Genomic DNA, 25762 nt, shown 5'->3' with positions numbered 1-25762 from the left:
ACAACACAGCACCTGTGCAACTGCAGTTCACATCAGAAAGTGACTTTCCACCACTCAATGGTCTTCTAACTTCTTGGTCCACAGTCCATCCAGGAGGTGGGGGGTTATGTGCTGATCGCCCTCAACACAGCGCCCAGGATTCCCCTGGACAACCTGCGCATCATCCGAGGCCATTTCCTCAACGACGGAAAGTACGCCCTTTCTGTGCTGTACAACTTTAACAGGACCAATGGTCAGGGCACCACCGAGCTTGGTCTGACCAGCCTGACAGGTCAGTACCAAAGGCACTAGCGCCTCCTCTGTTCAGGGGGAGGGGGAACTGGGGGGGGGGGGGGGGTAGCGTGATCCTACCACGCCCTACGTCCTGCCTGTGGAGGACCTCGCTGTCAGGTGAAAAGAAGCGGCTGGCGACTGTACATGTATCGGAAGAAGCATCGGGGGGAGGTGTGCAAAAAAAAGTTCCTGAAGGACAGTTTTGAAGCTTGGATATTGGGTTCATGATCACTGCCATGTTGACATTTTTTCAAGCAGGACCAATGGTAGTCCGCAGAGCTGAAGCTCCGCCTACTATTGGTCCATATTCAGCAACATATAAATGACTGAACAGGTCTGTCAATCAATCACCAGGAAAACAATCCCATTTGGTGTCCTGGTGGCTCACCTGGGAGAGTGCATACCACAAAGGTGCCGGGTTCCAATCCCACCTGTGGTCCTTTGCCGCATGTCATCCCCTCTCTCTCCCCACCTTCTCTGACTGCCTACTGTCTTATCAGTTAAAGGCAAAATGCCCACCCCTAAAATAAAATAAAAAGGGCTACTGAGAAGCTCTAGTTGAAAAAACGTATTGACTTAATATTTTGAGTGAGAAGTTGGGTTGTGGTTAAATTGACCTGTATGGAGTCGGGCTGGGTTTGGAGTCTTTCTGGAGCTGGCTTGTAGCAGACAGAGGAATTTCCGCCTGCCACCACTTCCTTATTGGCATCAAAATTCACCTGTGGTTTTGATTGTTTGGTCAGTAGTACACCTCTCTGGAGACAAGTTCTCCATGACAGGATTGCTCCCAAAATCTCTTGATTTGAGTCAAATTTGTAAGAAATAAAACTCTCAGCCCTAAGATGTTTTCATGGCAGCATTTTGCTGATAACAGCAAAGATATTTCTTTACTTGTGTTGTAAAAAAACAAGGCCAGGTCGAAACCTGGCATACGGCCGGTGCATGGGATCACCCATGTATACCCATACACATTTTAACAATCAACATAACACATATAAGCCGTCATCTGATTTTCCACCTTTTTTCCCTGTTTGTGTTTAGGGATGCAGGATAAAGATTTTTTTTTTGTTTTAATAAATGCTGCAGCTGCACACTTACTGTTTAAACTTGAATTATAATTGTTGTTTTTCTTTGTTGTTTGATGTGAATTTATGGCTTTTTGGCACCTATATGTAACCTTTATGGTTGAGATAATTGTATTATCATTATATGGTCCAAATATTTCAGTAAAGCACTTGAAACACTTGAAATATTCTTACTTGGGTGGTATCATTCTACTTAAAATGATGGTAAAATGTAGCTATTATTTTTAGTAAAATAACATGTCACTTGTGCAATGCAATATTTGTAATGGAATCATTATGGGACACGGCTAAGAGCCAAACTTAGCCATAGTTCCATAATGATTCCATTTGCATTGCACACGTGCTACACTATGCTAGCTAACGCTGTGCCAGGTATTAGCCGTGTCCCATAAAGATTCCATTACAAAACACGTTAACGTTAACGTTAGCCAAACGTTTTTTTGGTTACACAATGCATTGCCAGCTATCTCAAAAACTAATGTGACAGGATAAGGTCCGTTTGATATGTTGTTAAACGTGTTATTTTACACCGTTTGAAAGAATGAACCCACCTTGAATTCCTTGAACAGGTCTGCCATAAAAAGTTGAATGGAGGCTAAGTAAGCAGCAGAAGCACTATTGTTTTTGTTTTAAATACTTGAGGGCTACATGCCACTGGTGTTGCACTGTCTGCACTCACTGCCATAGGCTACAGAGTTGAATGTAAGAAGTAAGCAGAAGCACATTGTTTTGTTTTAAAGTTGAAGGCTACATGCCATTTGTTCATTGGAAATGGTTGCATACTTTAATAAAGGAGATCTCACCGCTGTTTACATGCTTTTCCGATCGGCTAACACGCTAGTTATAGCCTACTTAGCTCAGCTGTTAGCTACTTATCTTAGCTCTCTGCCTCGCGGTAAGGTGTTCATGTTCCTTACGCATAACATTCATGTATATTTGCTGGAAGGGGAGACGTCTCCCGCTACTGTTGATGTCCAGAGACACTGGGAAATGTGTGTTTGTTTATTTGTTGCGTCGCGTGTAACGTTAACATGGGCGCGGACCCTCTGCGGCCGTGAGCGACTCTGTCAAGCTAAACAAGATCAGATCAGGGCAGACAGGAAGTCCGAAACCGGACATTCATCAAATAAAACAAATTTCAAAGTAAAAGCCCATCTTGATGAAAGGGTGCCAGGAAGGGTGCCAGGAGTCGTGTATGCAGCGATTGGGACACACGTGCTCCTATAGGCCAGTGCAAGCACCGGCCTAAAAAGGCATTTGCATGTGGACTCACTGCAGCAGTTTTCTTTTATTTCCCCAGAAATTCTGAAAGGAGGAATTATGTTCTCAGGAAACCAGCTCTGCAACGTGGAGACAATCCAGTGGTCTGATATTGTGAATGTGAACGGCAACAGTAAACCCGCCACCATGGTGTTGCCTGAGCCCAGTACCAGCCCATTGTGTAAGTATTTGATCGACTACAGAAAAGAAAGTCATTCATTCCATCAGTTGATTCATGTAATACTACAGTAATACTACAGTAATACTACAGCAGTTCAACAAGTTTATTTTTACGCAGGTAAAAAATGTGACTCAAGTTGCTTCAATGGCTCATGCTGGGCTCCTGGTCCTCAGAAGTGTCAGACTTGTAAGTCCTGATGTGTGATTATTTGCTCCTCAAGAAATTACATTTGTCATATTAATACTGTTCCAAAATCAAAGCTGAAAGAATGAATTGTTTGCCCCTGTTCCCGTCTCTAGTGACAAAGCTGAACTGCGCGGAGCAGTGCTCTCAGAGATGCATGGGCCCTTCACCTGGCGACTGCTGCAATGAGCACTGTGCTGCTGGCTGCACAGGACCCCGGCCCACCGACTGCCTGGTGAGAGAAACACACCTTCATATAGGGACAGGACAGAGTCATGACATGAGAGAAACACACCTTCATATAGGGACAGGACAGAGTCATGACATGAGAGAAACACGCCTTCATATAGGGACAGGACAGAGTCATGACATGAGAGAAACACACCTTCATATAGGGACAGGACAGAGTCATAACATGAGAGAAACACGCCTTCATATAGGGACAGGACAGAGTCATGACATGAGAGAAACACACCTTCATATAGGGACAGGACAGAGTCATGACATGAGAGAAACACACCTTCATATAGGGACAGGACAGAGTCATAACATGAGAGAAACACACCTTCATATAGGGACAGGACAGAGTCATGACATGACTGTCTCTGGATGGTGGTCATTTCCATTTCTAAAATTAAAGTTGGAAATTTGTGGGGAAAATCTCTGTATTTTGAGATTAAACTCAGAAATGCCTTGCATATTTCAGAGGTTTTCCCCCCCTCCAGTCTGCTATATATATATATATATATATATATACAGTATATATATATATATAAAAACACCTACAATACTCTTCCATAAGGAGGAAAGACTGAGAAGACAACATAAACCAAAACAATGAATGTTTCATATTCACCCATTACATCTTTATGAGACGCTTCACGCGAAAAAAGCTCTTAGAAAATGCCATCTGTTCTCTGATCCGAAGCACATTGTCGTTGCTCTCAGCTCCAACGAGACATATAACGACTGATTAAATCTTTCATTTGGCAGCAGTGCCTTGAGATCAGCCTGTGCCCTCCCTCTCTGTGAGCGTAGGGTAGAGGAATGCAGTGTTATGGTTAGCTCGCGGCTCTCTGTTATGCTCCCAGTGTACTGAATGGCTGGTTAGCACGCGGCTCTGTTATGCTCCCAGTGTACTGGATGGCTGTTGTTTGTGCTTGCAGGCCTGCCGAGCCTTCCAGGACGACGGGGTGTGTAAGGACTCTTGCCCGAGCCACATGCGCTACGACCCCAACCTGTACCAGCTGGTCCCCAACCCGTACGGGAAGTACAACTTCGGGGCCACCTGTGTCAAGAGCTGCCCGCGTAAGAACGACTAATAAACAGAGAAACCTGTCGTCAAACTCTTTCTTTCCCCAGCCTAAATTGTGAATAAACCTGCACCATTACCAGGAAACGGTGCTGTATCTAATTATTGGTGTATTTATTACCATACATAAAACTAGCACTCTTGGCAGTTGTCTTGACAGCCAAGATAAATAAAATAATACTGGGGGGGTTTCACTTGCCAATGTGCAACAAATCATGCATGAATATGGGCTTTTTCACATTGTGCTATGCTGAGCAAGTGCCCAGGTTCTCCCTCGGGGTCGTTAGACATTGAGTGCTTACAGTCTCTCAGAGTTTAATTATAAACTGTATAAACAAGGAAAGAAAATGATTGAGTTTGGGGCCGTGTTAATGCAACAACTGTGCTCTCTCATTTTAACTTGTAATAGTCCTAACCTAGTACTGCTCAATCTATACTGTACGACATGTAGGATTATCATGTACCTGCAATTATATTTGAGGTATAACCAGTGTTGGGTGTAACTCATTACAAAAGTAACATATTACATGTAATACACTGACTTGACGGCGGTTGACATTATTTTTCATTATTGCAAAAGTAGTGTAATAAGTAACGAGTTACTCTGCACAGACAGTAATATTGTAAAATAACATATTACTTTCAAATGAAAGTAACTAGTAATATGTAGTATATTACATTCTGAAAGTAACTTGCCCAGCACTGGATATATCTCATATGGTCATTGCTGAGAGGTGCAATTTATCTTTATGAGCCCAGAGTCTTAGCAGGGCAGATAAGTCAAGTGGATGTGCCTGTCTGAAATAACGACGCAGCTTGTATTTGATGCTTCACCCTAGATAACTATGTTGTGACGGACCATGGAGCGTGTGTGCGCACATGCACCGGAAATACATACGAGGTGGACGAGGGAGGAATCAGGAAGTGTACCAAGTGTGATGGAATGTGCCCCAAAGGTAGGACTTAAGCCCTTACAACAACACGGTGCTGTGACCTGGAGGACATGGTACTGTGACCTGGGGGACACGGTACTGTGACCTGGGGGACACGGTACTGTGACCTGGGGACACCGCTCTCATTGTACTGTGACCTGGGGACAGCGCACTCATTGCATGTGCAGCAGGTGCTCCATCTGCTGTGAACTGTTTCCTGTGTTGATATTTGTTTTCTCGTTGCTGCTGCTTGCTCACAGTTTGCAATGGACTTGGATTGGGGAATCTGGTTCACGCCCTGGGTATCAATGCCTCCAACATCGACTCTTTAAAAAACTGCACCAAAATCAATGGTAACATCGCTATCATCCATACATCGATTCATGGGTGAGTTAAGGGCATGCAGCATTTTGACAGCAATAGAATATGAGCAGTATTTTCACACTATGCCGAATATAATTAGCTATATTCATTTTAATAGTTGACTGTGCACCTTTGCCAAGATAATATATAGATTTGTGTTGTTGTTTTTTTGGTAGGGATGATTATACCAAAACTCCAAAGATGGACCCTGCCCAGCTAGATGTGTTTAAGACCGTCAGAGAAATTACTGGTAAGATTGCGTAAGACCTGAGCAAACACACTTTTACAATGTCCTATTATCTTTCTAATGGCAAACATTTGTTTGTTTGCATATCTCATAAATAGTTTGCAATGATTTAAATATCTGTTGCCTCAGGATACTTGTTGATTCAAACGTGGCCAGAGAGCATGACGTCACTTAGTCCCTTTGAGAATCTGGAGATCATCCATGGGCGAACCACACGGTATGTTTTTTTTAAAGACCTCCTGCAGATTCAAAACCATTAGATCACGCAGAGTGAATGAGTCAAGCGTTATCCAATGCAGTCATACACTCTTTTCTGTTCTCCTCCACCCATTTCCCCCTCTCTCCCTCCCCCACCATTCCCATTGCTGTTTCAGTGGTGGCCGTAGTTTGGCTATTGTCCACCTGGGCATCAACCACTTGGGCCTTCGGTCCCTGAGGGAGATCAGTGATGGAGACGTAGTCATCACCAAGAACCCCAACCTCTGCTACACCAAGAAACGCCACTGGAAGGGACTCTTCAAATCAAAAAGCCAGAGTGTCAAGATAGAGGAAAATAAAGATAATGCCACCTGCGGTAAATTGGAATTGTTTTCCTACACAGACAGCAGTTAAATTGTTTTGTTCAGTATGGCTTCTGATTGGTTACGCCAGGCAGAAGCTGGATTCAAATGAATGAAATCTATTTTAGAAACTGTCTCATTACCACAGGTGCTTTTTGTCCAAAACTCTTTTTGTGCAACTCCTCCTTGGCTGTTCATCCGATTCACGCGAAACTTGTGTCGTGTGCAGAATATTGGTCTGATTTTTTTTATTTTTTATTGCCCCAGTAGTTTGTCTTTTACACGCCCTCGCACGAAATTGGCCATAACTCATTAAGCGTTCATTGAATTCCGCCAACATTTTTAAAGACATGTTGAGCAGTGTTGCTTGAACACACCCACACATGGCATTTTAAGCTCTACCACTAGGGTGCGCTAAACCAAAAATTATAATAATATCTTGAAAACTGAGGGCACAGTAGATGGAAATGTGCAGCTGCAAATAGTTTGATACATTGACATTGTGATATGTCCATGTGATATGCTCCCTCTCTTTCTACCAGTGGACTCAGTAGCCTTATGGTTAATGCATAGGTCTGCAATGCCAAAGATTGTGATTTCAAATCCCGTGGGTAACACTATTGCCTCTAGGGATGTTCATTTTGAAAAATTTCCATAATCGAAAATCGGGGAAAATTAACGATCAATTACCGATTATCGATCATATTAATAATAATAATATATATACGGTATATATATACTGTATTTTTTTTTTTTTACAAAATGAATGCCTATGGCAGAAAATACGAAAGACAACGTGTTCTCCTCAATGAACTCTTTATTTCAATGTGTCTCCTCTCCAACACTGCTGTCCCCGGCGCATGCCGGTGTGAATTCCCCATGTTTAAAACAGTTTTGTTGGCACAAAGGCCGGTGCCCAGCCAGAAAACTAGAGACTATATGAAGCGCCACCTCACGTTAGTCGGCTGTGCAATGGAGTGGGGCGAGGAGGAACGAATTCCACCCAAACCTAGTCCAAAAAAATATATATATATAATAACAAAATCGATAAAAATTCCACATGATCGATTCCATTCCTTAACGATCAATTATCGATTTTCGATAACTGATGAACATCCCTAATTGCCTCACATATTAAGTTTGTGCTAACTAAGCGTAATGTCTTAGACTTAGGTTGATAATTTTTTGACAAATTACCATATTGTACGTCCTCAAATGCCGCTTGCGTCTATATTTGTAGTTGAGATTGTATGTATTTGTTTCCAGTTGTGCAGAACAACACGTGTGACAGGAAGTGCACAAACCAAGGCTGCTGGGGCCCCGGGCCGGCCATGTGCTTCGCCTGCCGAGACTACAGCCGGGACGGGAGCTGTGTTGACTCCTGCAACATCCTGCAGGGGTAAGGATCACTCCCTTTTTAAGCCCTGATATGCCCTCTTCCTTAAGTTAGACAAATAAACAAGTTTGACCATCAGATCTCTGTGTGCGCTACAGTTAACTCCTCTAAAGTCTATTTTCATACCATGAGCATTTCCTGACCATGATATTAGACGAGATTGAGGATTTGTTATTGAGTCCAGAATTGAGTCCCAAGTAATACCTAAGGTATTTTGAAGTTAAACCTAAATCTTTAGAAGACAAACACTGTAGCAGGAATGGCACACTCGCTCGCAACTGTTTATCTTTGGAGATCTCTGTCAAACATTGAACGTTGCCATGCTTACAATTTAACTCCTGCCCTCAAAAAGGGGATCAAGTATTTCACTTCAGATGCAACCGTTTTGAAACGAAGTGCACTCGCAGTGAGAGTCTGTCCGCTCTGTTATTGTCTTCGCAGAGAACCACGGGAGGCAGTAGTGAATCAAACCTGCGTGGCGTGCAGCTCTGAGTGTCAGCTCCTGAATGGAACCGCCACCTGCAGTGCGCCTGTATGTGTGCCACCAATAACCAAACTGTGCTTGCATACGTAGGAAAAATCCACCCTGAAACCATTTCACACTGTTGGCCGTGTACCTTGCACCTTGTGCCTTCCTGGGCCCATTTCGTTGTTTGGTGTTGTATTTATCTTATTCCCCTGGATAAGTGGTCAAACCGTAGATGACGTGATGTCACATTGAGGGGTTATCAACACAGCTATAATGGCATTTGATATGCAGACCATTCTTCAGCGATCTAAACCATCAATGGCAAACATCCTGTTTTGGTTTCAGACCCTCAAAATCAAAGATTCTTTTGCACATTCAAAAATCGTACATGAGGAATCCATCGGAGAAGAGGCAGAAATATCCATTTCTCCACCAGCAGCAGCCTCAATAGACCATCATGCAAAGCAGCCAAAAGGGATTTTGCATTTGAATAAGATCATAGACAAACCAACAAGGTTCACATACTAGTTGGCTAACTAGCTGTATTCATACAGTCGTACAGCCACCTTTGATTGAAAGCAACAAGTTCACAGACGTTCTTTGAGGCTTGCTGAAAGTCATTTTGGCTGAGGTTGGCTCGGGCAGTTTGAGGGAAGGAAAAGTAAATGACAACATCACAGAATAACTCCTGCAATGCACTGAGCCTAACAAACGGCGTTGATGTCTAATAATGAAATAATGGCTTTTTAAGACATCCCAAGGGTGGAATTTGGCCTTTTTTAAGTTGTTGTTCTGTACCGCCTAAACTGAAGCGCCTAACACGTATTTTGTTGCCAAGCATTTGTGGCTTCATGAGGAAAATGGATGCAGTTGGCCTTGACAAATGATTCATTGGAATGAGTTCAGTCTTTACTGAGGCAGTGCAGACCACTTAATATCTACTCCTAATCTCAGACTACGTAATATCTAGTCCTAATCTCAAGAGAGTTGTAAACATGACATGTCTTGCTTTGACTTTCAGGGTCCTGGCAATTGTACCAAGTGTGCCAACTTCCAAGACGGCCTGTTCTGTGTGCCCCGTTGCCCCCAGGGGGTGCCAGGGAGGGACGACACTCTGGTGTGGAAATACGTTGATGAGATGAGCGTGTGCCAGCTGTGCCACAAAAACTGCACGCAAGGGTATGGTCATTGTTCAGCCGCCCCAAGAACAGTGCTAAGTAACTAACGTTTGTCGGTTATTGTTGGCACAATGTGGGCTCTAACCTGCTGAGTGTTCCAAGCCAGAGGGGCCAGCTGTTACATTAGCCAATTGTTGATACTGTAAGATTAATGATGAAATTACTCATTGTTGGATAAGGTTTTGTGGGAAACATTTAAGCCAAATTACAAGTACATGGGAATTGGGTGGGAATTTCTTGATAATCCCAACAACATACTGTTTCACTTTTAACCAACATCCTTTGCTCCGACATCCAAGCCTGGTTTCTACGTAGAAGATCAGTGATACTCAACCCGAGGCTCTAGAGCCACATGCCGCTCCTTTGTGTGTAGTTGTGGCTCTTTTAAGTCCTACTTAAAATACACAAATAAATAAAAATCTAAATAAATAAAAGGAGGAAAGGGACTTTTTTTTGGATTGTGGCTCTTGCAAAGATTTTTTTTGGTCAATGTGGCTCCTGAGTTGGGCAAGGTTGCGTACCACTGACATAGATGATCACTCTAACCCTGTGGTCACTACGAGCAATTTGGTTGATGGGTCGTTTTGACGAAGAAAAATCAGCTTTGATTCATAGAAATACTATATTTTTCACTGATTTGGTATTGCCTTTCATAACCTTGATAAGTTAACATGGCTGCTGGCTAGTCACTAGCATTAATGAGAAAAAAATAAATCAAATGACTGAAGAGCTTATCATCCTCCCCAATGATAGGTCCGTTCTCCAAGCATTTTAAGAGACACTTATTCTTGTAGATGTTCAAAATAAAAGTTATAGAGAACTAGGAAGCTTTTAATGGCTGTTATCAGCTTCTCATCCATTTAGTTGCCAGGTCACATTGGTAGGGAAACGAGAAAGTGCCGAAATCTGATTGGCTTTTGATGGTCGATGTTGGCAAAGAGTTTCCCTGGTTGTTTAGGAAATGTGTGAATGTACAGTAAAGTGGCCGTTCCATCAGATTCTTTGTATTGATTTGTTTACAGATGCAATGGGCCTGGTCTTCGAGGCTGCCAGACTAAACAGTGAGTAAATGACAAATGGTCATACACTGATATTGAAAGTAGACATTCTAATCTCATCTCTCTTAGTTGATTGGATCTGTGTAGGTGCTCTGTTTTCTGTCTGCATTCTTAAATTGGTTCCCCGCTGTCTTTCAGGAATACTGGCATTTCCATGATTGCGGCCGGTGTTGTTGGCGGTCTGCTGGCTATCCTCATTGCGAGCCTGACTGTCTTTGTGCTGCTTCGCCGACGCCAGATCAAGAGGAAGAGGACCATGCGCAGATTTCTCCAAGAGAGAGAGGTAAAATGAGTCGTCACACTCATTGAGAGACATTGAGAGTAGTTGTTTTGGATGTTAAGATTAATTTGAAATACAAGCCTGTTGTATGTAGAGGTGCTAGTTTTTTTTTTTTTACTAGAATTGTAACAAAGTATAGACATAGAGAAAGAGAAAGTGTGAAAAATGTTGGCATCAACTCCATATTATGTATATTTTTGGATTATTTGGATTGAATATTGATCTGCTACAATGCAACGTGAGAGAGTCATGAGTGTTATTTGAGAGACACTATGTGAGACGTACCTTTTTATCTCTCCAGTTGGTTCAACCGTTGACTCCAAGTGGAGAAACACCTAACCAGGCTCTGCTGCGGATCCTGAAGGAACCCGAGTTTAGGAAGATCAAAGTGTTGGGATCAGGGGCTTTTGGTACAGTTTACAAGGTAATAATAATAACCTTATTCTGATTCCAAACCCAACTACTGTATCACTGAGCTATACTGAAGCTAGAGCTAGAGTGTGTGCCAAAATTACATAACCATGTTTTCCTTCATCTACATCTGTTGCTAATTTTTCAATCAAAAGTCACATTTCTAACTTACCAGATCATGTATCAGTCAGTTCACTCTCACTCTGTGTCTGTGTGTGTGCGTGCGTGCGTGCGTGCGTGCATACGTGCGTGCGTGCGTTGTGCGCGTGCGTGCGTGCGTGTCCACATCTGTGACACGGTCTGGGTAACAAGTATGCAACCGTGAAATCACACAAATTAAGATATTTTTTAAAATACATACATACATACATACATGTTTTTTGTTTGTTGGTTTGTTTTTTCATATTATGCAAGGTTAGATGTTGAAGAATGTGCTCCAATATAACAAACAACACTTTTAGGATCATTAACTAAATACTTGTTTGTTCAGGGCAAACATTCCAAACCAACATTCAAATAAGCATAATCTTCTTCAACTAATTTATTTTCAGATTTCAATGTATGACACATAATTTGACCGCTTACAATCTGCACTTTCATAATCTGTAAAAAAAGACATTGGCCTACTTGTTAGGCAAAACATCAGTCCCTCTCTGTTTGTTTGTGCATGTGTATGTGTGTAGTACATACTGTACATGCGTGAGTCTATGTGATCATTACGTTGCGTTACGGTGATGTTTGCAGTATTTAAATCAGCTGGATGGTTTAGCACTAATAATAATAGCCTATGAAATAACAAACTTCTGTCCACGCAGGGCCTGTGGGTTCCAGAGGGAGAGGATGTGAAGATCCCTGTGGCCATCAAGGTTTTGAGAGAGGCCACATCGCCAAAAGCCAACAAAGAGATCTTAGACGTATGTTCCTTGTTTTTATTGGGATCATTTTTCGACATTCGCTTGCTGTCACACTGTTGCCTCAGCGTTAAAACACCTATTCGATTGATCATTGATTTCCCAACTGCTGCAAAATAGAAAAGTTAGAAATTCTGTAGATGGATTTTAAAATCATCATTTCTTTTAGTAATTATGACAATATTCTGACATGATAAAAAGGCTCAGAACCCCACTATGTTCTCTACGGTGATTAACAATTATTGCTAGCCAGACATCGATTAAAGCAGGGGTGCCCACACTTTTTCAGCTTGCGAGCTACTTTTAAAATGACCAAGTCAAAGTGAGCTACCAAGCATATTTATTTATATATATATACACTGAGTATACAGTGGAAAAACAGTGGAAACAGTGGAAAAACAGTGGAAAAACAGTGGAAACAGTGGAAAAACAGTGGAAAAACAGTGGAAACAGTGGAAAAAAAAAAAAAAAAAAAACTTTTTTTTTTCTTCCTCAATGCCATGCGATCGACCACACTACCTTCGCGATCGACCGGTCGATCGCGATCGACGTATTGGGCACCCCTGGATTAAAGTGTCAAGTTGCGTCTAATTGATAGCACATGATGCACCTCTATTTGAAATTAACGGCCACGTATTTCCACCCAAATGGAGAACGTGTCATATTTCTAGAAAGTGGACCTCTCATCGGGCTGCAGGAAATGGGATTAGCTCATTGAAGGGCTTTGTGTGGGGGTGTGCTGCTGTATGTCTGATCCAAGGCTGAGGTGTTCTGGAGAGGAATGCATCACAGAAGAAACACAGACTGTCTAAAAAAGCTTGGTCCGAGGGGTTGAATGTGCGTCTGGGATGCAGTGATCGTGTGGTCATGTTGTTTGTGGACACTCTGACCTTACTGACTTTAGGGCAGCGGATCGCTTTGAAGGGGAAAAGTTTCCTAAATTTGCTTTGAAGCCTCTTGTCAGAATGACTGACCTCACAGTTAAGTGGTTATTCACATAACGACATAACTGCCCTGTAAGATACATTTAGAAACTGTGCATTTATGAGCGGAAGCTAGCTAAATTAAGCTCATTGTGAAGACTTGTTTGCAAGCTCCTCCTATAATTGTTTGTACGAAGCCTATTTTCGGTGGCCAGTAGGGAATTCACGACTACTGCATTTTAGTATTCATCAGTGACTACGCCCAAAAAGTAGTGGACTAGTCGATAAGTCACGGGAGGTATATAATATCTTTTTCACCCAATAAAAATTATGAATTCGTGCCAAAAATGTCTCAAAAACAGCCAGTCAAGGGTTAACTAATGTAGGTGGGACCAGAGCCATGTACAGTAGATGGAAGAGTCCCGACATCTCCATTCACTCCAATGGACCAGTTTTTTACTCTCAAGAGTTCCAGGAAGTAAGGTCCTGGATTAAGCAGCACTGTCGAGTTGCAGCAAAATAGACAGTTTGTGTTGTACTCTGAAAGGGTTTTTCCCCCCTTGAATCAAATTTTACATTATCAGCTTTATTTTAGCACCCAAAAGTAGCACGAGACCCATTCCTGGCTGTTCATTGGCTAATGAGTCTCGCATTTTGGTCCTCCGCTGACGCCACTCTCTCTCTAGAGGACATTAGGTGGGACCAACCTGGGGGTAAGTGAAATAGCAGAGTCCTGATTGGCTCTGAGAGGCTGTTAACTAATGAGCTGGTAAACCCCCCTTGACTGAGCTGGAGATAGCGACTGTTTAACTGCAGTAACAACATAGACAGGAGTCTTTCCCTCTCTAAATACCTTCAATTCTGTTGATTCAACATGGCATCATGTAGAAAATGATTGTTCAAACAAATCTATGTTCAATTGATTGATTGATTTATATTACCGTATATAGACTATGATGCACAGTGTCGACTAGTTGTTTTGATAGTCAACTAGTCTGAAACCCCTAGTGGCCAGTGTGGATTATCCCCATTGACTTGTGTTTGGCATGGCTTTTCTGTCTCTCTGTCCACTGCAGGAGGCTTATGTGATGGCCAGTGTGGACCATCCTCATGTGTGTCGTCTGCTGGGTATCTGCCTGACCTCCACAGTGCAGCTGGTCACCCAGCTGATGCCCTACGGCTGCCTACTGGACTATGTCAAGGAGAACAAGGACAATATCGGCTCCCAGTACCTGCTCAACTGGTGTGTGCAGATAGCCAAGGTAAGGGAGAAACCTGTCCGTCACGCTGCTTCTGTACCACAGGTAAACAGTGACGTCTGTTATGACCCTGCTGTATGTTCTACTGTAGTTATGGTTTGATAGACTTTTAAGATTCAGTTTCAGTTTTTCATCTTTGCCTTGCCAAACAATAACACACTGTAGACCAGTGGTTCTCAGCGTGGGGTCTGGGGACCACCAGTGGTCCTTGAGGGCATGCCAAGGGCGTCCCCAGCAAATTGATGAATCGATGAATCAGAATTCTGGACAAAATCATATCTGACAATAAAATGTATTCTCAGATTTGGTCCCAAGAGACAAAATGTCATCAAATGGGGGTCCGTGGCTCTAATGTGGACTAAATTAGTGGTCCTTGATATGGAAAAGGTTGAGAATCACTGCTGTACACAGTACCTAGTAATCATTTGGAAGGACTGCTCAATGAGTAAACGGGTAATTCCTATGAGTATTTCGTGCCAGTATTCAGGGTGAACTTTTATCAGGTCTGATCATGCAAGTTGTACACATTCTTCCAACCTTATCCGACATCTGCTGAAAGTGAACACTGTTCTCATGTATTGATTTACACTTCAACCTTGGTTTGGCACAAGGGTATGAACTACCTGGAGGAGCGCCACTTGGTGCACCGTGACTTGGCCGCCAGGAACGTCCTGGTGAAGACTCCTCAGCATGTCAAGATCACCGACTTTGGTCTGGCCAAGCTCCTCAACTCAGATGAGAAGGAGTACCACGCAGATGGAGGAAAGGTCAGTTGGAGAAGAGATGTACAGACTATGCAGCTAGTCTAAGTCACTCTGTCGGCCGGTCGGTAGAGTCGGTCTGTTGGTCTCATAAACCATTGCACCAAAATGCAACAAAGAGTTTGACTCTTTAACCCAGCAAGCACAAAATGTTTACATTATACTATTTCACATGGTCGGTTTAAAACTGACTTTTCCAAAGATCCTCCCATGTGCTACGTCCTGCCGGTGAAACACCTCGCTGTCAGGTGAAAAGCGGCTGGCGACTGCACATTGGAGGAAGCATGTGCTAGTCTACAACTCTCCCCAGATTGGCAGAGGGGTGGACTCAATGATCGGGACAGCAGGTGGAATTGGCCAAGGACAAAGATACTTAGAAAGAAGTCCACACACCAAAATGAATAGTTTAGATTGATAACATTAATTGGTGTTGCACACGGTCAAGGATAGGCTTAAATAACAGATCATTGATTAGGCATATTCATGAACTATTATTAGTGATGAACAATCTAAACAAGTATCAGCCTACTTCAGGCTGCCACAACGTCCCCAATAAGGTAAACCACACCAGGCTGGTCACAGCTTCTCATGAAATTGCGTGTTTGTTCAAAAGAGGACTTCCTGTAAAGGAATGGAATTTGTTCAAGGTCATGAGAATGGTATTTCTGCTTTTGCTCTAGTCTAGATGATATCTTCAGTAAGTGATGTGTTTTGAATGGTTCCTGTCATAGGACTAAGTTCTAAGAAAAAATGACTGCTCAAATCAGATATCTTCTTCTATCAGTCTATTGTTGTCTGTTGTAAGCATTTCTTCCTTAATGTTTTCCCTCACATCAAGTTGTCCAGGAGTTGTGTTTAGCATTATCTAGAGTGAGTCGTGAACTTCTCCCTTTCAACAGGTACCAATCAAATGGATGGCTCTTGAGTCGATCCTGAACAGAACGTACACACACCAGAGTGACGTATGGAGCTACGGTAAGTCCTATACACTACATTATGCTCTCACCTCTAACCCAGTAATGCATGAACCCTGCATGCACTGTCCCAGATGGTGCTGGAAACCTTGTGTAACCAGATATATTTCAAACAGCTGGGTTTATGTCCTGTGTCCTGCTGACAATTGCTTTGGAGAAATATTTATTTTCAACAAAGTGTCTTAACAGCAAGTGAGCAAGAAGGAGTCTTCTTTTTTTCCATGTTTTGTCAATTAAGATGTAACTACTGTATACTGTCAGACCAGATAGTGTTGTTTTTGGATCGAATAATGGTGCAGTCGTCAAAATGAAGAGCATAAAAACAAGTAGGAATAACGTCTTGCTAGCATCTGGGACTTTAAGACACCCACACTTCAATAAGTCTCAGATGGACAATATCATGTCAGAAAAGATTGCTGCCTCAGCCCACATAAGCAATATTCTTCCAGTTCAGGAACACGTGTATGCACAGATGCCTATCCAAACACACACCGTACGCAAACCAAACACCGCACACTACTCTCCTGTGTGGGCCAGCATCCAAATCGTCTTTTCCCAGGGGTTTCATCATAGCTTCCGCTCAATAAGGCAAAGCCATCAAGCCCTGGCAGGGAGTCACAGACTTCCTCTCCTCCTTTTTCAGTCACTCCAGCACAGAGATGCATCCTGCGAACTCCCACTCCTGCAGGCAGGGGCCACTTTGACAGCGTAGCTCTTTGTTTTGATAGCGTGTGATATCAGCGTAGCTATTTGTTTTGATAGCGCGTGATATCGTGGAAACTCGCATCCTGCTACTATCTTCCCTCCTTTTTACCGGGATCAAAACAAAGTCCTCGTCTTGAACGAGAGCATATCAGACTGAGATATGGGCATCTTTGATCCTTTCTGCAGGTGTAACAGTTTGGGAGCTGATGACGTTTGGGACCAAGCCTTACGATGGTATTTCAGCCAGTGACATAGCTGCCATCCTTGAGAAAGGAGAGCGTCTGCCTCAACCGCCTATCTGCACCATAGATGTCTACATGATCATGGTGAAATGTAAGCTTGGTGTTGTGCTGGTTGAAATCTACACAGCAGACACAGCTTTTCCACTTGGTACATGCTCTACATGTGCTGTCTTCAGTTGTAAAGTGAATCGATTTGATAAAATGTACATTTATTTCAGTCGACACACCGCAACACTTTTTGTACACATATATGTGATAACTGTAACTGCCCTCACCTCCCACCAAAACAGTTTACTTAAAATGTTTAAATTGTGACTAGACCTGCCATGATATATTGTCAGAAATAATTGTGAAAATTGTAATAAACAATATTATTGTAATATTTTTGCCAGTGATATGATGATAATATAATAGCATAAGAACGCTCTAGACTCCAGTATAATTCTAAAATGTTGCTGCAGTTCACTGGGGATTCTCACTTAAAGAAGGGTAACTAAACCCTAAAACACTTTTTTCCCCCCAGCCAATGTATATGGCTTTTGAGTAGTGTTGTTGAAAGATTATGGGCAAAATCTACACATTTGAGAGTAAAGGGAGCCCTCTAGGGGTTGAAACCTACTTTTGCAGTTGGGTCTTCCAAGTGTCTGTCAAGAGTCTGCCCATTGGCTGATTTGGGTTCCGATGACATCATCAAGAACCCCTTTCCCAACTAGAGTCAGTCTAAGCCCAGCTTCCCAGCTGAGCTGTCCCCACAGCTGGGCTGCTGCTTGCTCATTCCAAACAAATGGCTATATCTAAAAACAAAAACGAAATGACAGTTCTCGAGTAAGCTGTTATCTTCACCTGCTTCACTCTGCGTGCGTGCGTGCGTGCGTGTGTGTGCGTGTGCGTGTGCGTGTGCGTGTGCGTGTGTGTGTGTGTGTGTGTGTGTGTGTGTGTGTGTGTGTGTGTGTGCGTGGGTGCGTGCGTGCGTGCGCGTGCGTGCGTGCGCGCGCGCGTGTCTCAGCATAGATGTAGTTTTTTCTTATGTAAACAAACACGGAAACACAATGGGCAGTTATTATTAAGGTCAAAAATATTATCGAGGTCATGTCTATCACGATAAGTCAATTAATTGATTATTGAGACCATCTATTCTACATTCTCTTTGCATCCCATTTTATTTCTTTCAGCTTTCCACCCCCCCCCCCCCTGTTTTTATGATTCATATGCTGTTTCTGTGCTTATATTCTGCTTGGCCTTTTTTCCCTGCTGAATCATAACCAGTTACTGCTGCAACTAATTTGTGATCATTTCTCCACAAGGAACATTAATGTTTCATCTTATATTCTTATATAGCTTATGATATCTGTTGATGAATCTGCTAAGGAACATGAATGTTCCAGCTTATATTCTTATATAGCTTATGATGATATATTTTGATGTCCCTGCTAAGGAACATGAATGTTCCAGCTTATATTCTTATATATCTTATGATGATATCTGTTGATGTCCCTGCTAAGGTTGGATGATTGATGCGGACAGCCGGCCTCGTTTCCGTGAACTCATGTCTGAGTTTACAAAGATGGCGCGGGATCCTCCCCGTTACCTTGTCATTCAGGTATGATTTTGCCCTTCCCACAGACCCACTACCATTTAAAATCACCGTTGATTTGAACTTTTGATGGATGTAACCTATTAGAGCCACTGTCCTATAGACAAAGTATATTTCTGATTCCAGGGTGACGACCGCATGCACCTGCCGAGTCCGACAGACAGCAGGTTCTACCGCAGCCTGATCAGTGGAGAGGACATGGAGGACGCTGTAGATGCAGACGAGTACCTGCTGCCCCAACATGGCTTCTTCAGCAGCCCCAGCACCTCCCGCACCCCCCTCATCCACTCCACAGTAGGCTACTTCTTATCATCTACACACATACACCCTAGATTTTTGGATCAGGCCAAAATCTGTCTGTCAACATTTTTGAAAATCGTCAGGTGATATCTACAAAAACCACTGACAAAACTCAGAGGTATGATGCATTTTGGCACAGTGTTCTGGTGTTTAAAAAGCTATGTTTATTGCCCTGGTGGGGGAACTATAATTATAAAAAAAAAAAATCTTTGAAAGGCACTCACTCGACAGTCTCTTTTCTTTCTTTTTTTGCGACTAAAGTTTTATTCAGACACTGCAAGTCTGAATGGACTCAAAACTCCCTACTCGCATCCCAGTATCAGTTGCCTTGTTGAAAGCAATTATGTTCCCCTTTCAGCAGCAGTCAGATCACATCACGCGGTGACTCTTTTCACCGTCACAGTGAAATTGAATCCTAGGTGAACGCACGGCGAGGAGAGGGAAGCTAATTGGCTGGACTTGTATCTGCGTGGGCAGTGGTACCTGGCCTGAACCAGAGTGACCCCAGTTGCCCTCATTCTGTTGAACTGTCACCATCGGGGACTGCGCTCTCCACTCTACCCGCACGCCCTCCTCCCTCTGTCATCTCCGCCTCGCCCACGTTTCCTCCCTTGTGCCCTTTGATGATTAACGAGAGTCGAAACGAGGCGGAATCGTCTCCTCGCTACGACGTTCATGCATGCAGCGGGGGCCACGCGTAGGTCTTGGCTCTGCCGCTGAAAGCCTGCTTAGCCCATATGAGCTTTCCAGTTTGATTAGCTTTGCAGGCGGCCAAACTCGTTAAAATCATTGCGCAGCAGAGGAGTGGAGCTCAGAGTATAAGCCTGTTTTTATAATATCGTGGGGGTACAGCCCTCTGCGGGGCTGGGGATTTTTACAGATGGCCGCTCTTTCAGCGTGTTCAATTTCCTATTCTTGTTGAAAGTAATTGCATTGCCACAGCTGTCACTCTCCTCTCTTTATTCCCTGGGTTTCCATGGTTTATCGACGTTCATAGTGCTCTGACCCTCAGGAACCTGACAGACGTAACAACGCTTGTCAGATTGCTGGAATGAATATGAGTCTGCTTGCTGGAAGTTGATTTCCGTCCTCATCAGCTTGTACTGCGGTGACAGTTATGGTCCCTAGGGTCCACATAAAAACACATGGCGAGCACAATTCAAAGGCAACATATCGTCCCCCGAGCCCCTTAACGAAAATACTAAAACATCACAATGACCAAGCGAAACAAACACACAAGAAAATATAGAAATAAATACAAAAAGAAGGCACGTCTCAATCAAAAGAGAGTCAAAATAAAACCTAATGGCGTCAAAGTAAACAGTTGAACTAATTCAGAAATTGAGCACAGCAGATCAGCTGTGCCTCTCTCGTTTCTTTTGAAGCCTTTCTTCAATTAGTGTGTGGATTATGGATATTGATAGCTGATTCAAATATGGTATGGCCGTATACACCACTGTCTTCAGCATTGCATTCCCTATACACCACCACTGTCTTCAGCATTGTCTTCCTGAAACGTCAACGTAAGTTTGTTGTCTACTTTGCAGAGCATGAGCAGCAGCACTGGAACATGCTACAGCAGAAATGGCTTATCGCAGTTATCGGTAAGAGAAACTTCGTCCTGTCAAAAATACTAAATATATGTATACTGTATATTTGTGTCTACTTAAGTGTTTTACAGCAGTAGTCCCTTAGCCTCAGTACCCTCTCATGTATTGCAGAACGGGTTCCCGGCCAGAGAAGGAAGCATGGTTCTTCGGTACATCCCTGACCCCACAGACAAACTTTTTGACGATGCCTTCCAGCCAGCTCCAGGCAAGTATCCTTCAACTTCAATCTCACTTGTTTCTGTCATTCAAGTGATTCTCAGTTGAGCTCTCCCCTCTGTTCCCTAGATTTAATTAATTAAGGAAGAGGGACATCTAGTGGACAAACTGTGTGTAGCTTATCTGAAAACTTGTTTCAAATGGAGGGTACAGTTCTTATTGCACTGCTGGCTGCTGAAAGAAAAATGCTATTTATCAAATTGGTTGTAAACTTTACCACAGACTCCCATTTGATAAGATTTTGTCCCAGGGTCCCCCATCTAATACGATTTTTGCTTTTAGATGTTTTATTACATTAAAGTGTATGAAACCCATGACCAAAATAATCATACATTCTCTCATTGCGTTACAATGGATGGAATTGGATGGAATTATAGTGAACTAGCCATCTCGCGCGCTACGTGCTCTCGATAACTAGGCTCGCCCGCTGTGCGGGCTCGCCCCCCCTGCAGCTCACCGAGCTGGCCCTGCATCTCACATACGCAGCCCGCCCTGCAGCTGGACTGCTGTGCAGGCTCACATGCTCTTATGACATCACTGATGATGTCACAACTTTGCATCACTGATGACATCACAACTGCTCCTATGACATCACTGATGATGTCACAATGCCTATGACATCATCAGTGATGTCACAATGCACAATTGCTCAAGTGACATCACTGATGACATCACTTCCAGTTGAGTGACATCACTTCTGGGACAAAATTTAAACAGAACAGACAGAGATTGCCCACTTGCCACTTTTATAGAGATAGATACCGTAGATAGATAGATAGATAGATAGATAGATAGATAGATAGATAGATAGATAGATGGATGGATGGATGGATGGATGGATGGATGGATAGATAGATAGATATAAATGATTCCCCTTATTGCTGGGGACCCCCTGGTACAGCCTCAAGGAACCCTGGGTGGCGGGTCCTCAGACCACATTTTGAGAACCACTGTTTTAGATCAAATGAGATAATGAAAAACAGTACATGTAATCAGGTATGTCAACATTTTTGACTGGTAGTGTATGTCTTCATGATTTATAAATATCCCTGTGTGTCTGTGTCATGTTGTCCATTGTTTGTTGCACTAACATTGTCGCCTTAGTGTAAAGTGTCTTTGAGTTCTTGAAGAATGCTAAGTCCCATGTATTATTATTATTACTAGAAATATCATGTGCTTGGCGCTCATTTCTAGCTCGGCCTCGCACGCTTCGCGCGCAACTGCTCAACAGCTGATGAGCAATCGTGCGCCGCTGCGCGGAACCGCCGGCCGCCTTATTATAGTATTGAGATTATTACTGTTATGACTCCTTTTTATTGACCATCTAGTGTGCTCACTAATGTCATTGCTTTCTTACAGACTACATGAACCAGAACGGACTCTCCGACATGATGAACCCCATCTACCAGCACCCCGGTCCCCCCCGCAGCGTCCTGCCCACCATCTCATCGGACGACGCGGAGACGGAGGACCCGCACCGCTTCATGAACGGAGCCGCGGACCCCGAGTACCTCAACGAGATCCCGCTCCCCGCCCTCCTCTCGCCCACCTCCAACGGCACCGTCCACTGCCTTCAGAAATATCAGCCCCAGAACAGTATAGACAACCCCGACTACCAGCAGGACTTCACTCCCACCTTCAAGACCCACACTAACGGACACATCCCAGCAGCGGAGAACGCAGAGTACCTGGGCCCGGACTGAGGCCTCGTGACGACCCCGAGCCCTGCGGCGGGGGGGAAAACAGACTGTTTTCCGCTCCGTTAAGAAAGGGCATAGTGGTACCATGGATTATTTGATATGTCGTATCCGGTCTTGAGGAGTCAGGTGACATGCTGTGCAGCTTACTGTGTCGTTTTGCATGCTGTTATAATTGTCAAGCAAAAACTCTCCTCGTTCCAAAGAGTTTCCCTTAACCAACGACCTGCAACTGACTTGGCTTTGATGAAAGCTGGGTGAACGGAGACTTGCATCAAATGACTCGGTGGAGCTCAGTGTTGCTGAACCAGACACGCTCCATGCGAATGTTGCAACCCCTGTCAGGAAGTGAAAATTAGTCTTAACTTTGTGCACAAAATCCGAATGTACTGCTGGAGGAACGCTATGAAATGATGCAGCTTCACGTTCGAAGGCAAAGACTGTGTTGCAAAGAAATTAACAGAAAGTGGCAGCTCATCCTAAAACACAGCTTAAGGTACATGTGTTGTAGAATCACAACAACAACAACAACAACAAAACACAATCGGTAAACAGTATTGATGAGTGAGTATTCAAAAGGGTTGGCAAAACTGTTTTCACAACAGTTACAAATGCGCACTCGCCGTAGCAGGACTTTGATGTGAAGCGTCACATTTTTGCATTTTCGTGATTGTGTCAAGAAGATGAAAGGGATAACCTGATATCAGACTGAACTGTCAACTCTTCAGAAGCAGTCGACTTGGTGGAGTGGCCGGATACGAAGGTCTGGGACCAGGCGATGACAGGGAGGCTCTTCAGGGTGAAATGCTGGCTGGACTAGTATGGGGTCTTCAGAGGCCTGACGACACTCTTCCTGAAGGACGAGTCAATGAGGAAACGATCAGATTTAATGTTGCAATGTATGGTTGATTTTAATGGGGAACACTGCTGAATTTCAGCTTTTTGAATGCGTTACCTGCAGTATGCCCTTGGACAGTTGTATTGGCACACATTCACCACTATCATCCATTGCTCCAAAGAAGAGAGAAGAGAATATTGTGGTGGTAGTAGTACCCACAATGATTTTCAGGGGGTTACAGTGTGTTTTGTACTTTGAGAACAAACAGCAACTCCTATAATATGAAGCTTATTGTTCAGATATCGTATCGGGCCCACGAGGTAGTCGAGCTTTGGGCTTTACTTCAGTATGGCATCATAAATGAATCTGTGCATAGTATACCCAGGAAGCTCTTTTTACAGTGCTTTCTTATTACTCTCCACAGATCTGTTTTTACAGTGCTGGCCTCTCTTCCTTATTACTCTCCACAGGTCTGTTTTGTTACACTCCTAACACTAAAAGAGTTGATGCTTTTAGTGCTTAGCAAGATATATTAAAAACACACTGTGCCTCAAAAGAGCTTGCAGTCTAAACTGCAGGGACCACAACCACCACTTCCCATACATTCAGGCGGTGTCTCGTCATAGACGCGTGGTCAATGGGTCAGCATGGGGGAAATCCGTTCTCCCCATTCAGCATAGTTAGCATGTAGCTGCTAGCCCAGCCCAGGCAGACAGGATCGGGAATTCAACGCCCGCAGTAAACGCACATCTGAACAGACGTCTATGTACCTGCTCTTGAATCCCCAATCCTGTAGTGTAGAGCCGCAGCACCTTCCGCTGGTGAGTCAGCCCATTGAGATATATGGGGGGTTTTCCCCCACCGGCGTCCTACTGACACGACGATACCGGAAGTAACGTTTTGTGGGTGTTCCCACACAGATCGACTATCTATTAGCACTGCTAGCTAAAAAAAGAAGTGACAAAGTTAAATACTGGTTGAACTGCTCTTAGGCCACGAGACTACCCTATTTTATTTTATTGTTTTATTAAAGTGGTATTCCCCTTTAAATGCACTGTGTCAAACAGCAAAGCTGTTTGGATGGCTCCATCGCATGACGGAAATGTACGAAGTTTCTGCTGTTGGTGATCTAAAGTAATTATATTGTTACTAGGAGACCTCTTCTTGTCTGATTTTTTTTAACTACTTGTTATTGTTTCACACAGGGTTTTAAGTGTCGACACTACATCTATAAATCTGCTCATAGCTTTAAAGTATTGTAGTCTTGCAAGAGCATTAACTTTGAATACAAATACAGTATATTTCCTAGTTTTAAAGGAATACACTATAGTAGCAACTTGTGAGCCTCCTTTTTACGATTTTACACAGGTACATGTACAGAGAAGAGTGATTATGCTGTGTACAATATAGCCCAAATAGTCACCTATAAATGATCCTATCAGTACATGGTTTTACCACGTCATACACAAAATGCACATATTCCTGAATTGTAATTATTTCATTTAAAAGTGACCATGAATAAAATGTTTTTTAATGGAAAATACATCTCATGTTTGGTGTTTGCAACATTTTCACAGCTTGGGCGATATGTACATTGAACACACAGGTAGGCTACCTGAAGTGCCCCACACCATGTGAATGATTCACTCATCTCATCAGTCTTGTTTATCAGGATACCTGGAGGCTTTGAGGAAGTGTCTTGAAGATATGGGATAGCAGATAAGCAGTGCTACACCAGCAGAGTGACAACAGCATCCACCGGGCTGCCTGCCAACTTTTGACTCTTGGAGCTTGGAGCGAGATTTGCGCAAGGGGGGGGTGGGGGGTGTTGGTAATAAATAAATGTTATATTGTCCGTGTTAAACTGACCCACTCAACCTTTCTTAGGCCTTATGGACGAACAACACCTTTTTCATAAGACTTTTGTCTTTTTGCTAATTTGTGCTTTAGGCATTTTTGATATATTGTACTCCAGATATTACACATTTTTCTTCCAAAGATAGAAGATCCACTTAATTCTCTCAGGTCCAAATTAAACTAATATCTGAATAAATTATCATCTTAATCCAGAACCAGAGAAAATAATGGTAGAAAATAATACAATATACAATATGAACAAACATGGGTGCCTGATTATGTTCTGAAATGAGGGAGCAACATTGGAAAGATAGATGATTGATGGGGGGCTTTTTCATCTTGGGACCCAAAACAGAAATTTTGAGTGAGAAATAGTGTGGTGTGAGAGAGTGAGAAGAGAGTCATTTGAGTGAGTCTCATTGATTGAGTGAGATTTGGCGGCTATGAGTATCATGATAGCTGCCACTGACGGTTTCCTGTTTTCACTCAAAAAGAGTTCCCAATACAAACGAGTTTAGCGGGTCCGTCAAGACTTGAGAATGTTCACTCACAGGTGAAATTACCCTTGATGTGTTTAGCAATGCCATAGGAAGGTGAGACTGGGAGGCCTCACACTGTGCAATTCAGCCCCACTGCGCTTGGTGGCAGCACTGAGCCAACAGTGTGTCTCCGCCCCAAAGTCAAACA

At 43.3% G+C, this 25762-nt stretch overlaps 1 protein-coding gene across 1 annotated transcript in view; it reads left to right on the top strand.

Annotated features, from left to right (window-relative positions):
* The window catches only part of egfra (epidermal growth factor receptor a (erythroblastic leukemia viral (v-erb-b) oncogene homolog, avian)), a 56285-nt gene extending 31532 nt beyond the window's left edge, over window positions 1-24753 (top strand). The window contains exons 3-28 of the mRNA XM_083653815.1: window positions 85-271; window positions 2659-2799; window positions 2917-2985; window positions 3099-3217; window positions 4149-4290; window positions 5134-5250; window positions 5487-5613; window positions 5766-5839; window positions 5966-6053; window positions 6211-6410; window positions 7663-7795; window positions 8234-8324; window positions 9283-9440; window positions 10462-10500; window positions 10636-10780; window positions 11079-11201; window positions 12004-12102; window positions 14099-14284; window positions 14893-15048; window positions 15942-16017; window positions 16908-17054; window positions 18466-18563; window positions 18684-18851; window positions 20405-20461; window positions 20579-20672; window positions 22043-24753. Of these exons, the coding sequence (XP_083509941.1) occupies window positions 85-271; window positions 2659-2799; window positions 2917-2985; window positions 3099-3217; window positions 4149-4290; window positions 5134-5250; window positions 5487-5613; window positions 5766-5839; window positions 5966-6053; window positions 6211-6410; window positions 7663-7795; window positions 8234-8324; window positions 9283-9440; window positions 10462-10500; window positions 10636-10780; window positions 11079-11201; window positions 12004-12102; window positions 14099-14284; window positions 14893-15048; window positions 15942-16017; window positions 16908-17054; window positions 18466-18563; window positions 18684-18851; window positions 20405-20461; window positions 20579-20672; window positions 22043-22386 (3378 nt within the window). The 3' untranslated portion in view covers window positions 22387-24753. The remainder of the gene's footprint in view (window positions 1-84; window positions 272-2658; window positions 2800-2916; window positions 2986-3098; window positions 3218-4148; window positions 4291-5133; window positions 5251-5486; window positions 5614-5765; window positions 5840-5965; window positions 6054-6210; window positions 6411-7662; window positions 7796-8233; window positions 8325-9282; window positions 9441-10461; window positions 10501-10635; window positions 10781-11078; window positions 11202-12003; window positions 12103-14098; window positions 14285-14892; window positions 15049-15941; window positions 16018-16907; window positions 17055-18465; window positions 18564-18683; window positions 18852-20404; window positions 20462-20578; window positions 20673-22042) is intronic.
* The last annotated feature ends 1009 nt before the right edge of the window (window positions 24754-25762 follow it).

This window comes from Poromitra crassiceps, assembly GCF_964638095.1.
Source record: "Poromitra crassiceps genome assembly, chromosome: 17".
Classification (NCBI taxonomy): domain Eukaryota; kingdom Metazoa; phylum Chordata; class Actinopteri; order Beryciformes; family Melamphaidae; genus Poromitra; species Poromitra crassiceps.
Note: the sequence above shows the minus strand (reverse complement) of the source record. Positions and strands in the feature narration are given on the sequence as shown.